The 15,700-nt window shown below is 34.4% G+C and overlaps 4 protein-coding genes and 3 pseudogenes across 7 annotated transcripts, besides 5 other annotated features; 2 read left to right on the forward strand and 5 right to left on the reverse strand.

The window, feature by feature from the left end:
- Positions 1 to 4,713: part of a mobile genetic element that runs on past the window's edge.
- On the reverse strand, positions 388 to 1,375 carry TVAGG3_0015600 (annotated as a pseudogene). The gene has a single exon. A coding segment is annotated over exon 1 (988 nt).
- Positions 3,017 to 3,418, reverse strand: TVAGG3_0015610 (uncharacterized protein; the record flags this gene model as incomplete). Its single annotated transcript, XM_051220019.1, has 1 exon — positions 3,017 to 3,418. The coding sequence occupies one exon, from the start codon at positions 3,416 to 3,418 to the stop codon at positions 3,017 to 3,019; it is 402 nt and encodes a 133-aa protein (XP_051105005.1).
- A 2,213-nt stretch (positions 4,714 to 6,926) lies between the features above and the next one.
- On the reverse strand, positions 6,927 to 7,289 carry TVAGG3_0015620 (uncharacterized protein; the record flags this gene model as incomplete). Its single annotated transcript, XM_051220020.1, has 1 exon — positions 6,927 to 7,289. The coding sequence occupies one exon, from the start codon at positions 7,287 to 7,289 to the stop codon at positions 6,927 to 6,929; it is 363 nt and encodes a 120-aa protein (XP_051105006.1).
- Positions 7,290 to 9,245: 1,956 nt separating this feature from the next.
- Positions 9,246 to 9,463: a mobile genetic element.
- Positions 9,378 to 9,463: a terminal%2Cinverted (terminal inverted repeat of MuDR-N2_TV transposon ID:TVAGG3_0015630).
- Positions 9,464 to 10,489: 1,026 nt separating this feature from the next.
- Positions 10,490 to 10,569: a terminal%2Cinverted (terminal inverted repeat of Maverick-3 transposon ID:TVAGG3_0015640).
- Positions 10,490 to 15,700: part of a mobile genetic element that runs on past the window's edge.
- Positions 11,716 to 12,078, forward strand: TVAGG3_0015650 (uncharacterized protein; the record flags this gene model as incomplete). Its single annotated transcript, XM_051220021.1, has 1 exon — positions 11,716 to 12,078. The coding sequence occupies one exon, from the start codon at positions 11,716 to 11,718 to the stop codon at positions 12,076 to 12,078; it is 363 nt and encodes a 120-aa protein (XP_051105007.1).
- TVAGG3_0015660 lies at positions 12,343 to 12,926 on the reverse strand (annotated as a pseudogene). Its single transcript has one exon. A coding segment is annotated over exon 1 (584 nt).
- TVAGG3_0015670 lies at positions 13,208 to 13,774 on the forward strand (annotated as a pseudogene). Its single transcript has one exon. A coding segment is annotated over exon 1 (567 nt).
- On the reverse strand, positions 14,528 to 15,046 carry TVAGG3_0015680 (uncharacterized protein; the record flags this gene model as incomplete). Its single annotated transcript, XM_051220022.1, has 1 exon — positions 14,528 to 15,046. One exon carries the CDS (start codon positions 15,044 to 15,046, stop codon positions 14,528 to 14,530), a length of 519 nt encoding a protein of 172 aa, XP_051105008.1.

Genomic DNA, 15,700 nt, shown 5'->3' on the forward strand with positions numbered 1-15,700 from the left:
TCTTCTCCAACAAACTCAGCGTACATTTCAAATAAAATTAAAAAATGTCACTTTTTTGAAAATAAATTTTTACTTCATGCAATGTTTTATTTCTGTGCCGTCTTCAAGTATGCCCCAGTACTTACGCTTGGAGAGGACATGAACTTCGGAAAATACCTTATCTAGCTTAAAACAGCCCATCTTCTTCACCGACTAAACCCATTTCAATGAGTTTGTTGTATCCTTCTTCGTTCGTCATGAGTGCGTCAATGTTCTCATAGTAAACCTTCACTTTGGATTTGACTTCGGAGAAGAATTTGTTGTAGTTGTCAAGGACTGCCTTTGCGAACTGAGGGTAAGACCAATGTTCGACAATAGGTTTTAATGTGGTTACTAAGCCACTTTGACCTTGAGTGAATTCGTACTTCAAAACAAAAGGAGAAAACCTTTCAACAAAGTTGTCGACCTTCTCATAATGTTTACTCTTCATCTCTTGAGGTTTCTTAATGGAATATCCCCATGTCGAATTCATAAGCAATTTGAGTGTCATTGCAAGTTTGGGGTTTGAAGCTTTCCTAATATCATACAGTTGTTGTATGACTTTTCCAACTGTATAGTTCCTTCCCGGGAACTCACCATCTTCGTTTGGAATTCCAGTCGGAATATATTGGACAAACCTCATGTATGCAGCGTTAAGGTCGACATAGTATATCTTTTCATCTGAGTCGAACTTGTCGCAACCAATTGGTCCAGTTTGTGGAAATTCAAGTGAGTCTCTTATCTTCTGAGAAACTTCTCCTGTTATCTCATAAACATCGTCGAAGCAACCTGTTTCATATAAAACCTTCTGACCTAACTCAGATGCTCTCCAATACAATTTGACGTCAATTGGATGTCTCAATGGAAGTTTGCTTATAGCATCTTGAAGTTCTTGCAACCTCATTGGAAGTTCTTCTGGTTCAGGTTGGTATCCGAACAATCCAACTCCTTGTGGAATTGTGTACTTCTTTTGTACTAGAACTTTGTCTGGAACAACTTTTGGTCTTGCTAACAGTGAAAAGTTTGTTTCGTCTTTTGGTACAAAAGTTTCTGTCAGCTTGTCATCTGGAATTGGTTCCAACAAACCTTTCTCGAAAAGAATGTTTACAGCTCTGACAATGTTGCACTTGCCTTTTCCGAACAATGGGTTTGTAAGACTTTCGTTCAACATGAAGTGGTTGTGGACAATTGCAATCTTCAACCATGGTAAATTGAACTCAACAACATAGTCGTCATGTGAAGAACCTTTAGCTGTAGGTATGTTGACTCGGATATTGACATTTGCCAACGGTGCAATTTTTGCCAATTGACCTCTGAGAATGTACCTTGTCTTCACACATGACTCAAGATACTTCATCTTCTCATCTGTAACAAGACCAGAGTTCCTGAGACATGTAAGAATACAAGGTTCATTGACAATTGTTTCAATTGAATTGTAAATTCCATACCTTGTCAAGTCAATGTCAGACTTATTTATGAACGGGAAGTATCCAGCATGTTGTCTGACTGCTTGAGGGTTAGGTTGGTACCATTCGAACTTGACACTTGCAATTCCTTCAATTGCATTCAAAATGTCTGAGTCGGAGTCAACCATTTGTTCTCTCTTTGTAGTCTTGAAAGCGTCAAGAAGTTTTGCAGCTGTTTGTTCATTGCCATTTGCATAGTAAATGTGACCATCCAAATCTGTTATGGTCAATCTGAGATTGTGTCCTTTCTTATTTCCGTCTTGAATTGCAGCAAGTACACCCATGAAGCCTTCTTTGTTCTTTCCTTCGTCAAAGTTTACTGTAAAAGTTCGACCAGATGTAATTTGACTTCTAACTTCACGATACTTTTCATATGCATATCTTGTTCTTTCCATGGGATGTGTGTCTTCACCTTTTCTTTTTCCTTCTCAAAGGATGCAATTGTTCGTCATGTTTCCAGTAGAATCTGGCAAAGCGTCGTGTCCTTCAACTTGAGGTTCACTAACATCGAAAGGCATGTCCATAAGACGTTCTTCTTCTAAACCTTCTCTAGTCCTGTTTGGATAATTGGCACGTGCTGTTTCCAAATCCATTTCGTAGGTCAGACCGCCAGTTTGTCATAGACTTTTATGGGTCTTCCCTTCCTATATTTAAACTTCTTCGAAACTCTCCAACCATATCTTTGCAACTCTGCTTTTATTCTAGCAGATTTTCTATCCATCTATATGGGGGCATTTTTATAAAAATAAAAAATATTTTTTCTTTACTTTACATAAACCGCCTGCTGCCATAAGTCTTTGACGCCAACCCATACAGCTAATGAAGGTTGACTTGGTTTAGTTTCCAAACTAAACTTTGGTTTTGGTTTATCTTCAGTTTTTGGTTTTTCTTCTTCTATCGGTTTTTCGTCACTTTTCGGTTTCTCTGACTTTACTTCACCTGCAGGAACAGTTGTGTCGTCAACATCTTCATAATATCATATGCCATTTGTTTTTGTTTCCTTTCAACTTTTTGTGTTTGTTGTAAAGTTTAGAATATTTCGACTCTAAGTCAATGAGATGTCTATAATGAATGTTGGTCAGTGAAGTAAACTTTTCCATCTGTTGTTTCGAAAGCTCCTTCAGACTTCAATATTTTATTTGTGAGAGTCTGTTTCTTTTTTGAGATACTTGCCGTTCCATTTTTATGAAAAGTGACTTTGTAGTTAGGGTTTGTATTTCCAGACCTGGCACTTTCTATTATTGAATTTTTCTCTTCATCTGTAAGTTCTTTGACAGGTTTTGACAATGGTTCTGAACTTTTGTTTGTGGTGTCAAATCTACCGTTTCAACTTCTTCGGTCATTTCATCTCAGTAAAAATTTTTAGTTCGGTTTTTTTCAACGTTGTTTAGGTTTTTTAAGTCGGTCTAAAAACTTCCTGAGGTATAGGAAGAACTTGACAAACACGTTGTGTAACTGCTGGAAGTCGACAAATCCATCTTGAACCCATTTGTCTCAATGCTGTATTGTTCATTTCATCTCAGTAAAAAACTTTACATTCCCCACGTTTGAGGCGGTTGAGGTTGGTTATTGTTTACCCACTGTTGTGCATGGTTATATCCTCTGTTAAAGAATCTTTCACCTTGGTCCATATAGTGTCCTGCTTGGTTATAGTAGTCATTTGCTTTGTTATAATAGTTTCCTGCTTGTCTTCCTACATTGTCCATCCATCCTTGAACTTTTCCTCTTGTTTCAGGATTTGGAATAAGATTTGTTGCATCTCGTGCTACATCCCAACCTTTCTGTACAGTTTGTATAATAGGTTGTGCTTTCTCTTTAAGTATACCTAATGTACTCAAAATCTTCCTTCCAACTCCAAATACACCTCTGGCTATTGTTCCCACTGCGGGCAAAAATCTGGATGCAACTCCTGCTAATGCGCCAAATAAACCCATTTCTTATAGGATAAAAAATGACGAATCCGAACAAGGACCCCTATGTTTCTAAAGCAACAAAGAAAGCACTCATGATAAAAATCTTTAGTTCAACACCAAATGCTTGGTTTATGGATATCTTGGAAAACATTCCGAGGTATAGAGAAGATGGACCACCATACTGGCTAATATTTGTCGGTCAAAACACAAGATACTGTGAAGCCATACCATTATGGTCCAAAATATTTTAGATGTGAAAACTGCTTTGACAATATTCGTTGACAAATACCATCCAACAAACTGACATCTGACTGTGAAAGTTCTTTCAAATCAGATGATATTAAAAACTATCTGCGTTCAAAAAATGTAAACCAATATTTCATTGTCGACCAAAACCATTCTGCTCTTGGTGTCATTGACGGTTGTATAAAAATGTTAAGAGACTTAAACCAACCACAAGGTGGTGAAGCAAATGAAATGTCATATGACGACAAATATAGACACTTCTCCATGGCAAAGATGAGACAAGTTTTAAATATTTACAATAGCCGTAAACAAAAAGGTTTGGGAAACCACTCCCCCGAAGAAATGAAAAACAACCCTGACTTAGAAAAAGACTATATATTTAATAATTTAGTCAAAAGAGACAAACAAGAAAGAATGCCGGGCTTCAAACTTCAGAAAGGTGACAAAGTAAAAATAGAAATACCTAAACGCGACCCATATGAAAATACTATTGACTATGACAACAATGGAAACCCGACAGGTACTCACATTCGTGTTCGTAAAAATAGAAGAAAGTATACAAGAGAATATTATGAAGTTTTAGGCAAACATGGCAAAATGTACACACTGCAAGCAGAAGATAAAACTACTATTGTCAGACCTCGTTTCAAACTTGTCAAAGTTCAAGGTGGTATACTTTCAAAGACAGTTCCTAACAAATATAAGACAACTCACGAATATGCTAAAGAAGTTGAAAATGACGACTAAGCATTTCTATACCATGCGTAAACTGTCATGTAAGGTGGCATGTAGTCTTTACTTTGTCCCGTTGTTTGCGTATATCCTGAAACGCGATGTGTATGGTTTCCTCCTCCCTCAGTGTTACTCCAGTAACAATTTATAGCAAACTTAACGTTGTCTTTAACATCATATCCTTTACCTTTTGTCATTGCTGACCAATCCCAAAATTTATGCTTATGCCAACCTGCTTGAGATGTACTTAAATCTATGTAGTGACTGTGTGCAGGTAAATTTTCACCTGAAATCGTTTTACTTCCACCTGTTTCCTTTGAAGAGTTTGCACAATACAAAACCTGTCGACTATTTGAGTCCAAGTTCCAAAACCCAGAACTGTTTCTGGTCTGGTAGAGTTCATTGACGTATAAATAGAGCCTATAGGATATAATGTTTGAAGTATTTCTGTCTTTAATGTTTGAAGCTCTGTTTTGTCTGCTTTCTTGTCATATAAATCTTGAGCAGTGAATTTAATATTATGTTCATCCTTCATGACATAAACATCTTTACATCTAATGTTTCTCATCGTCGTTATGTCGTCATCCGATGTTAAACCTTGTGGAAAGTTAGGAGGTTTACAATATAATGCATCCCCACCAGTTTCTTCAACCGTTCCTTCAATACTTTCTATAGCAACAGTTGTAAAACTTGTATGTGTATGAGTCTTATTTGCTTTCTTCTCTAACTCATCGTTAACATAAGTTTTATCTGCTTTAAGGTCTAAACATCCTGAAACCCATCCTGTATCGGCTTTAGTTTTTAAAATCTTCGATGTCCATTCATGATACCATTCAGCCCTTTCTATAATTTCTTTATCTTTTTCATCCACATATTCCTTATCTGCTTTCTTCTCTAACGCACTAGCCACACATTCCTCATCCGCTTTCTTTTCAAGGCTAACGTTTAAGTCTGTTATTTCAGATATAGAATGTATATGAGTCTTTTTAGAATATTCGTTTTCAGCTCTTGTCACTTCACTTGACATTTTATTGTCAACATATGTTTTGTCTGCTAGTTCAGGATGAGTATGTTCTTTTGTTGCATAAGCATTGTTAGCTCTTTCTTCTTCTTTTGCTATTGCATCGTCTACATATTCTTTGTCAGCTTTGTTGTCAACATCTGCTTTCAAAAGAAGTTCATTTATAGGTTTCTCGTTTAAAGTTCCTTTTGTTGGATTTATACAGACAGTATTGTTCTTCTTGTCTTGAAACAGAAACTCATCTGTCATTGGGTTTATTGTCAGTTTTAAGTTTCCTTCTTTCAATGACTCAGATATCTTAGAATAGTTTGAAAAGTTTGTTGTGTTCTTATTTAGAGCTTGCATAATGAGTTGTCGGTTGTGTTGTATTTCTCTTATGGAAGCAATATCTTTCGACATTTTTATTCTAGATAAAATATGCTTTCAATAGAAAAAGAAAATTCAAGAGTTGCTACAACTAAACCATTAGATGAACTTTTTACTAATGTCGGTCAAAAGTTTGAGACAGAGACCGTAAAGCATGAAGGCTATCGTTTTGACTACCCATTAAGATGGTTAAGAGACCCATCCGTCACAAAAGCTATTGGCTTTCGTAGAATGAAGTTCATTTCAGAAGCCATACATGGTTTCCCATTTACGGTCGGTTTTGAAGTTCGATACTATAACAAAGAAAACGTATGTATGAGAAATTTGAACAGGGAAAACTTTTACAAGTTAGTTTGCTTGTAAACTTAGAAACAACTCTTCAAGCTTTTCAAGAAAAAATAAACGATATCTATATCGAATATGCAAACCAGTATAACATTGACGAAGGAGAGTACCATCTCGATATTATTTATGACAGGAAAAATGCAACTGTTAAAATCAATAAAATAGAAGACCTTGGAGAAAACGTTTATATTTCTACAAAATATAACAACTTGGCATGGTATAGATTTATGAGGATGTTAAATCAGCCTGCAGCATATCCAGTACACCCAGACTTTTATGAAGTCGAAAACCCTAATGGAACATATGAAAATGTTTTCGACCAAGATGCTATTATTGTTCATGCTTCATTTTCTGGCGCCCAAACTCTTTCTTATGCTTGGCAAATGACTTTTACGAAAAACCTACAAAGTTATACGAAACCACCAAGTGGAAGTATTTCAGACTTTCAAGTATGGTTTACTACAGATGGAAGAAAAAGAATAATTCCATTATACCATGCGTTTTACTTAGAACTTAGTTTCATATACAACTACTATCGAACGGTAAAAATATAATTTTTTAATACGGTTGAGGTGTTGGATTTGGTTGCCAACTAGACTGTGGTGCAGGTTCAGGCTGTTGTATAACAGGAGCTTGCTCTTCTGGTTCAGGGTCGTTAGGTATAATACCAACGAACTGACCTACTCTTTTACCAATATTTTTGACTCCGTTCCAAATTCCTCTTCCGACAGATTTTATTCCATTCCATATACCTCTTCCAACATTTCGAAAGAAGTTTCCTATCTTACTGAAGAAACCCATTTTACTATATGTAAAAATCTAATGTCCGCCTAGTCTCTTACGTTTCCTGTTGAGTTCCATAGCATTCTTTAACTGGAGCTCATACATTCTGTTTCTCCTCTGGTAGAAAACATATTCTGGGTCAACTCCTGTGTTCGCGTCATCTGCATAAAGTTGTTTATATCCCACTTCAGGGTTTGTATAAAACTCTTTCCATCTCATATTTGCATACCATGGTGGCAAACCTAACGCAGCGTCATTTGACATGGCAGTTTGCATTTGTACATCTGTTGGCACTTGACCATAGTTTGCCATTGCAGTTTGTATTCTAACTTCATTTGGAATATTCTCTGGGTTTGGTTGTCCAGGTTGCTGTGCATTCGCTAAGTTCTGTGCGTCCATTTAATATTAGATAAAAATATCTCTTACGAGTACATATGCTGAACATTTGCAGGCATTGGTTCATCTTCATATTCTCTGTACTTTTCTGCCACGTCAAAGAAATAAATGACACAATGGAAAAAACCTAAAACAAGTAGTCCTATTTCAAACCACATTTACTTACTAATAAAATTTCGTTATTGTGACACTTTCTCCGGTTTATAGGACCCTCTCATATTCTATCTTGTCATATCTAAACTCATAGTCATGTATGTCCTCTAACCATTTCATAACGGTTTCCAAACCACTTTTATCGGATGTAAAGTAAAAGCATGGATGGTTATGTAAAACGTCTAAAGTTTCTAAAGAGTCTCTCAAAGTCCAGTCTACTTGGTATTGAAAATCCCATGTGTTATAGAACGGCGGGTCCACTATAAAGAAAACATTTTCCTTGTCTTTATATTTTTCATACAACTCTGTCCAATGACATCTCACAAACTCTATACCCTCAATATATTTTTCTATGTCCTCTTTGAAAACATTTGTATAGTTAAGATATAAAACTTTTGACATAAGTGTTTCAATGTCATGAACTCTTATAGAACCACTATATAATAGTCTAGCAGATATACTATCCCAGTCTATATATTCTGCTTTTTTCAAAACCTCTCTCACAATATTTTTCTTATCTAATGGTATACGTTCCATCTTACCTATAGGTATCTTTTCTTTTAACTCTTTCAATATATTGTTTGTGTCTGGTATATGTTTGAGACGGTCCATATAGTTGTCGAAGTCATTGCATATAATCTTTGAGTCTGGGAATATTGTATGACATAAATGGGATATATAGAAACTTCCACCGAACAAATCTACAAATGTTAGACCATTCGGTAGTTTCTTAAGTTCTCTCAATATAATATCTTTACATTTACTCTTATTTCCAAAGAACGGTAACGGTGGTTTTGTAAAATTCATTTATATATAATAATAAAAATGTTTTTACCCGAAAAGTGACAGAAAAGTGACAAACATGAAAACATATATAATTTGTGAAAAGTGAAACATTATATAATGTTTTCGACCCAGAAGAAGGCTTCTTCCCAGAAGCAATGGAGGAGGAAGAAGAGTCCTCCGAGTTCACACCAGAAGACTAACAATTTTCCGAATAAAAACTTCATTTATACTAAACATCTTCGGGGCTAGAGGGCACGAAGTGCCTGGAAGCCCCACTACCTTTTTTTTTTAACATATTAAATTTCCTAATTATTTTTTCTTCTTGGGAAAATTTTTGAATTCGAATAGAAAATTCAATAAATTGAAATTGGGTTGAAAGAATTCTCCATATTAACTTGTCATATATTTCAGATCATATAAATTAAGTTAATTAAATTTTTTAAAAACCTTAATAGGATAAAAAAAAAGAATTTACACTCTCTCACTTTGAAAACGTAGAAAATGCCAATATATTGGTATACATTTTAGTTTTGTTAAGTTTACAAAACGATTACTCTAGATTTTAAAGATTTATCAAGAATTTAGAGAATATCCTTCTCAAAACAACTTCAATAGCGAAGGATTAGTATTGAATCGGATTTGTAACATAATTATAGTACATTACAATACAATTTCTCCGACTTTTAAATATTTTTGAAATATTTACAAAATATGCTCTTTCTATCATCGATACTTTAATACAGAGCAAATTTAGTAAATGTCATCACGTTATTTTTTCATAAATCGTTTTCGAACTTTTGAAATATTTATTTTAAACCAGTTTTCTACATTTAATACGTGAATTATATCAAAAGTAGATGGGCGATACTTGTAAATCTATTTAAACTATTAGTTTGCTATTATTGAAGAACTTTATAATTTTTTTTCTTATGTATGGAATTAAAGATAATTTTGCCGATTCCAACTGGTTTTTCTATATGAGTTAAATATGCCAAGTGAAATTGGACTTGCCAATATTGTAAATTGAAGTATGGACTATATATCGATTTTCATTGATTGATGAATAACTCGGAGTAATGTAATTGTTGATAATGAAAAATAGTTTTCAATTGCTGGTAAGGGCCAATGTATGTTCAATAGCTCCGAAAGCAAAAAATGCACGTTTAGAAAAAGACGATAACGATTAAATTACAAAATCGATAACGACGACGATTAAATTACAAAATCAATAATGACCCATCTTCTTCTGATTCTTTTTTATCTGATGGCGAGTAAGGAGTTGGAATTGGTTTCTAATGGCATTTCCTGTACGCCCTTCCATAAAGTGTGATATTTTATTCCATTGATTTCCATACTCTTGATATTTTTCTAAAATGATTCTATTCTCTTCTTCTGTCCATGTACTGACTTTAATTTTAGGGCTGAGATAGTTTTGATACCTCTCTCTACACTGTCTAGGTGTTCTCATTTTCATCTTGATTGAGATTGAACGCCAATTAGGATGAGAACCAAATTCGTTAACTAATTTCTTTAACTTGGCATCCTCTGCTGGAGTAAACTTAGCCCTCTTTTCGAAATTCGCCTCATGAGGGGACTGCCCATTTGGAAGAAGACGATCCATTGCGCTATTTTATTAAATGTCTTAAAGTACTCAGAAATTTTTTATAAATTGAATATATCAGTAAACAATGGAAAAGTGTAGTTTGTCGGATGGGCGTGCAATATATTCATGTAATATGATTATTCTCTATGTTTATAAACAAATAATCTTTTAAAATATCTTCGATTTTTGACAAGCTCCTCAATTCTTTTCAGAATCAATTTTTGAATGTCAATTCAAATTTTTGACGAAGAATAAAGGAATCTGTATGAGATGCATTAATGAAAAATCAATAATACACAAAAATGAAATAGTTAAATTTTGAATGATAAACATTATATGACCAATTAACGAATATTGCATTATTTTTTTGATTTTCTACCTTAAAAAATACTAACAGAACAACTTCCTCAATTTAACCAAATATAATTTTGAGTTACTCAGCCAATTATTTTTGTATACTCCATTCAATTGTTATTTTATATGCATAACAAGAAAGTTCTCTTGAGATACGTACAATAAAGATATATACAAAGATTTAAATGATACTCAAATATTTCATATACACGTTAGATTTAATTATTGAAAATTGTATAAGTATGAATTTCCGAAGTTTACACAAGGGCGAAAAATATTTTATTTAATATTATCTTGTTGAACATATAAAAAAAAAAGTAGTGGGGCTTCCAGGCACTTCGTGCCCTCTAGCCCCGAAGATGTTTAGTATAAATGAAGTTTTTATTCGGAAAATTGTTAGTCTTCTGGTGTGAATTCGGAGGACTCTTCTTCCTCCTCCATTGCTTCTGGGAAGAAGCCTTCTTCTGGGTCGAAAACATTATATAATGTTTCACTTTTCACAAATTATATATGTTTTCATGTTTGTCACTTTTCTGTCACTTTTCGGGTAAAAACATTTTTATTATTATATATAAATGAATTTTACAAAACCACCGTTACCGTTCTTTGGAAATAAGAGTAAATGTAAAGATATTATATTGAGAGAACTTAAGAAACTACCGAATGGTCTAACATTTGTAGATTTGTTCGGTGGAAGTTTCTATATATCCCATTTATGTCATACAATATTCCCAGACTCAAAGATTATATGCAATGACTTCGACAACTATATGGACCGTCTCAAACATATACCAGACACAAACAATATATTGAAAGAGTTAAAAGAAAAGATACCTATAGGTAAGATGGAACGTATACCATTAGATAAGAAAAATATTGTGAGAGAGGTTTTGAAAAAAGCAGAATATATAGACTGGGATAGTATATCTGCTAGACTATTATATAGTGGTTCTATAAGAGTTCATGACATTGAAACACTTATGTCAAAAGTTTTATATCTTAACTATACAAATGTTTTCAAAGAGGACATAGAAAAATATATTGAGGGTATAGAGTTTGTGAGATGTCATTGGACAGAGTTGTATGAAAAATATAAAGACAAGGAAAATGTTTTCTTTATAGTGGACCCGCCGTTCTATAACACATGGGATTTTCAATACCAAGTAGACTGGACTTTGAGAGACTCTTTAGAAACTTTAGACGTTTTACATAACCATCCATGCTTTTACTTTACATCCGATAAAAGTGGTTTGGAAACCGTTATGAAATGGTTAGAGGACATACATGACTATGAGTTTAGATATGACAAGATAGAATATGAGAGAGGTCCTATAAACCGGAGAAAGTGTCACAATAACGAAATTTTATTAGTAAGTAAATGTGGTTTGAAATAGGACTACTTGTTTTAGGTTTTTTCCATTGTGTCATTTATTTCTTTGACGTGGCAGAAAAGTACAGAGAATATGAAGATGAACCAATGCCTGCAAATGTTCAGCATATGTACTCGTAAGAGATATTTTTATCTAATATTAAATGGACGCACAGAACTTAGCGAATGCACAGCAACCTGGACAACCAAACCCAGAGAATATTCCAAATGAAGTTAGAATACAAACTGCAATGGCAAACTATGGTCAAGTGCCAACAGATGTACAAATGCAAACTGCCATGTCAAATGACGCTGCGTTAGGTTTGCCACCATGGTATGCAAATATGAGATGGAAAGAGTTTTATACAAACCCTGAAGTGGGATATAAACAACTTTATGCAGATGACGCGAACACAGGAGTTGACCCAGAATATGTTTTCTACCAGAGGAGAAACAGAATGTATGAGCTCCAGTTAAAGAATGCTATGGAACTCAACAGGAAACGTAAGAGACTAGGCGGACATTAGATTTTTACATATAGTAAAATGGGTTTCTTCAGTAAGATAGGAAACTTCTTTCGAAATGTTGGAAGAGGTATATGGAATGGAATAAAATCTGTCGGAAGAGGAATTTGGAACGGAGTCAAAAATATTGGTAAAAGAGTAGGTCAGTTCGTTGGTATTATACCTAACGACCCTGAACCAGAAGAGCAAGCTCCTGTTATACAACAGCCTGAACCTGCACCACAGTCTAGTTGGCAACCAAATCCAACACCTCAACCGTATTAAAAATTATATTTTTACCGTTCGATAGTAGTTGTATATGAAACTAAGTTCTAAGTAAAACGCATGGTATAATGGAATTATTCTTTTTCTTCCATCTGTAGTAAACCATACTTGAAAGTCTGAAATACTTCCACTTGGTGGTTCGTATAACTTTGTAGGTTTTTCGTAAAAGTCATTTGCCAAGCATAAGAAAGAGTTTTGGGCGCCAGAAAATGAAGCATGAACAATAATAGCATCTTGGTCGAAAACATTTTCATATGTTCCATTAGGGTTTTCGACTTCATAAAAGTCTGGGTGTACTGGATATGCTGCAGGCTGATTTAACATCCTCATAAATCTATACCATGCCAAGTTGTTATATTTTGTAGAAATATAAACGTTTTCTCCAAGGTCTTCTATTTTATTGATTTTAACAGTTGCATTTTTCCTGTCATAAATAATATCGAGATGGTACTCTCCTTCGTCAATGTTATACTGGTTTGCATATTCGATATAGATATCGTTTATTTTTTCTTGAAAAGCTTGAAGAGTTGTTTCTAAGTTTACAAGCAAACTAACTTGTAAAAGTTTTCCCTGTTCAAATTTCTCATACATACGTTTTTCTTTGTTATAGTATCGAACTTCAAAACGACCGTAAATGGGAACCATGTATGGCTTCTGAAATGAACTTCATTCTACGAAAGCCAATAGCTTTTGTGACAGATGGGTCTCTTAACCATCTTAATGGGTAGTCAAAACGATAGCCTTCATGCTTTACGGTCTCTGTCTCAAACTTTTGACCGACATTAGTAAAAAGTTCATCTAATGGTTTAGTTGTAGCAACTCTTGAATTTTCTTTTTCTATTGAAAGCATATTTTATCTAGAATAAAAATGTCGAAAGATATTGCTTCCATAAGAGAAATACAACACAACCGACAACTCATTATGCAAGCTCTAAATAAGAACACAACAAACTTTTCAAACTATTCTAAGATATCTGAGTCATTGAAAGAAGGAAACTTAAAACTGACAATAAACCCAATGACAGATGAGTTTCTGTTTCAAGACAAGAAGAACAATACTGTCTGTATAAATCCAACAAAAGGAACTTTAAACGAGAAACCTATAAATGAACTTCTTTTGAAAGCAGATGTTGACAACAAAGCTGACAAAGAATATGTAGACGATGCAATAGCAAAAGAAGAAGAAAGAGCTAACAATGCTTATGCAACAAAAGAACATACTCATCCTGAACTAGCAGACAAAACATATGTTGACAATAAAATGTCAAGTGAAGTGACAAGAGCTGAAAACGAATATTCTAAAAAGACTCATATACATTCTATATCTGAAATAACAGACTTACAAGAAACCTTAAACAGTAAAAGTGCCGTTGGACATACACATACCATTGCAAATATTACAAACTTACAAGAAACCTTAAACAGGAAAAGTGCCGTTGGACATACACATTCTATATCTGAAATAACAGACTTAAACGTTAGCCTTGAAAAGAAAGCAAATAAGACTCATACACATACAAGTTTTACAACTGTTGCTATAGAAAGTATTGAAGGAACGGTTGAAGAAACTGGTGGGGATGCATTATATTGTAAACCTCCTAACTTTCCACAAGGTTTAACATCGGATGACGACATAACGACGATGAGAAACATTAGATGTAAAGATGTTTATGTCATGAAGGATGAACATAATATTAAATTCACTGCTCAAGATTTATATGACAAGAAAGCAGACAAAACAGAGCTTCAAACATTAAAGACAGAAATACTTCAACATTATATCCTATAGGCTCTATTTATACGTCAATGAACTCTACCAGACCAGAAAACTTGGTTTTGGAACTTGGACTCAAATAGTCGACAGGTTTTTGTATTGTGCAAACTCTTCAAAGGAAACAGGTGGAAGTAAAACGATTTCAGGTGAAAATTTACCTGCACATAGTCACTACATAGATTTAAGTACATCTCAAGCAGGTTGGCATAAGCATAAATTTTGGGATTGGTCAGCAATGAAAAAGGTAAAGGATATGAGTTAAAGACAACGTTCAGTTTGCTATAAATTGTTTCTGGGTAACACTCAGGGAGATGGAAACCATACACATCGCGTTTCAGGATATACGCAAACAACGGGACAAAGTAAAGAATACATGCCACCTTACATGACAGTTTACGCATGGTATAGAAATGCTTAGTCGTCATTTTCAACTTCTTTAGCATATTCGTCAGGAGTTGTCTTATATTTGTTAGGAACTGTCTTTGAAAGTATACCACCTTGAACTTTGACAAGTTTGAAACGAGGTCTGACAATAGTAGTTTTATCTTCTGCTTGCAGTCTGTACATTTTGCCATGTTTGCCTAAAACTTCATAATATTCTCTTGTATACTTTCTTCTATTTTTACGAACACGAATGTGAGTACCTGTCGGGTTCCCATTGTTGTCATAGTCAATAGTATTTTCATATGGGTCGCGTTTAGGTATTTCTATTTTTACTTTGTCACCTTTCTGAAGTTTGAAGCCCGGCATTCTTTCTTGTTTGTCTCTTTTGACTAAATTATTAAATATATAGTCTTTCTCTAAGTCAGGGTTGTTTTTCATTTCTTCGGGGGAGTGGTTTCCCAAACCTTTTTGTTTACGGCTATTGTAAATATTTAAAACTTGTCTCATCTTTGCCATGGAGAAGTGTCTATATTTGTCGTCATATGACATTTCATTTGCTTCACCACCTTGTGGTTGGTTTAAGTCTCTTAACATTTTTATACAACCGTCAATGACACCAAGAGCAGAATGGTTTTGGTCGACAATGAAATATTGGTTTACATTTTTTGAACGCAGATAGTTTTTTACATCATCTGATTTGAAAGAACTTTCACAGTCAGATGTCAGTTTTGTTGGATGGTATTTGTCAACGAATATTGTCAAAGCAGTTTTCACATCTAAAATATTTTTGGACCATAATGGTATGGCTTCACAGTATCTTGTGTTTTGACCGACAAATATTAGCCAGTATGGTGGTCCATCTTTCTAACTCTCGGAATGTTTTCCAAGATATCCATAAACCAAGCATTTGGTGTTGAACTAAAGATTTTTATCATGAGTGCTTTCTTTGTCGCTTTAGAAACATAGGGGTCCTTGTTTGGATTCGTCATTTTTTATCCTATAAGAAATGGGTTTATTTGGCGCATTAGCAGGAGTTGCATCCAGATTTTTGCCCGCAGTGGGAACAATAGCCAGAGGTGTATTTGGAGTTGGAAGGAAGATTTTGAGTACATTAGGTATACTTAAAGAGAAAGCACAACCTATTATACAAACTGTACAGAAAGGTTGGGTAGCACGAGATGCAACAAATCTTATTCCAAATCC

Source organism: Trichomonas vaginalis, chromosome IV, assembly GCF_026262505.1.
Source record: "Trichomonas vaginalis G3 chromosome IV, whole genome shotgun sequence".
Classification (NCBI taxonomy): domain Eukaryota; phylum Parabasalia; order Trichomonadida; family Trichomonadidae; genus Trichomonas; species Trichomonas vaginalis.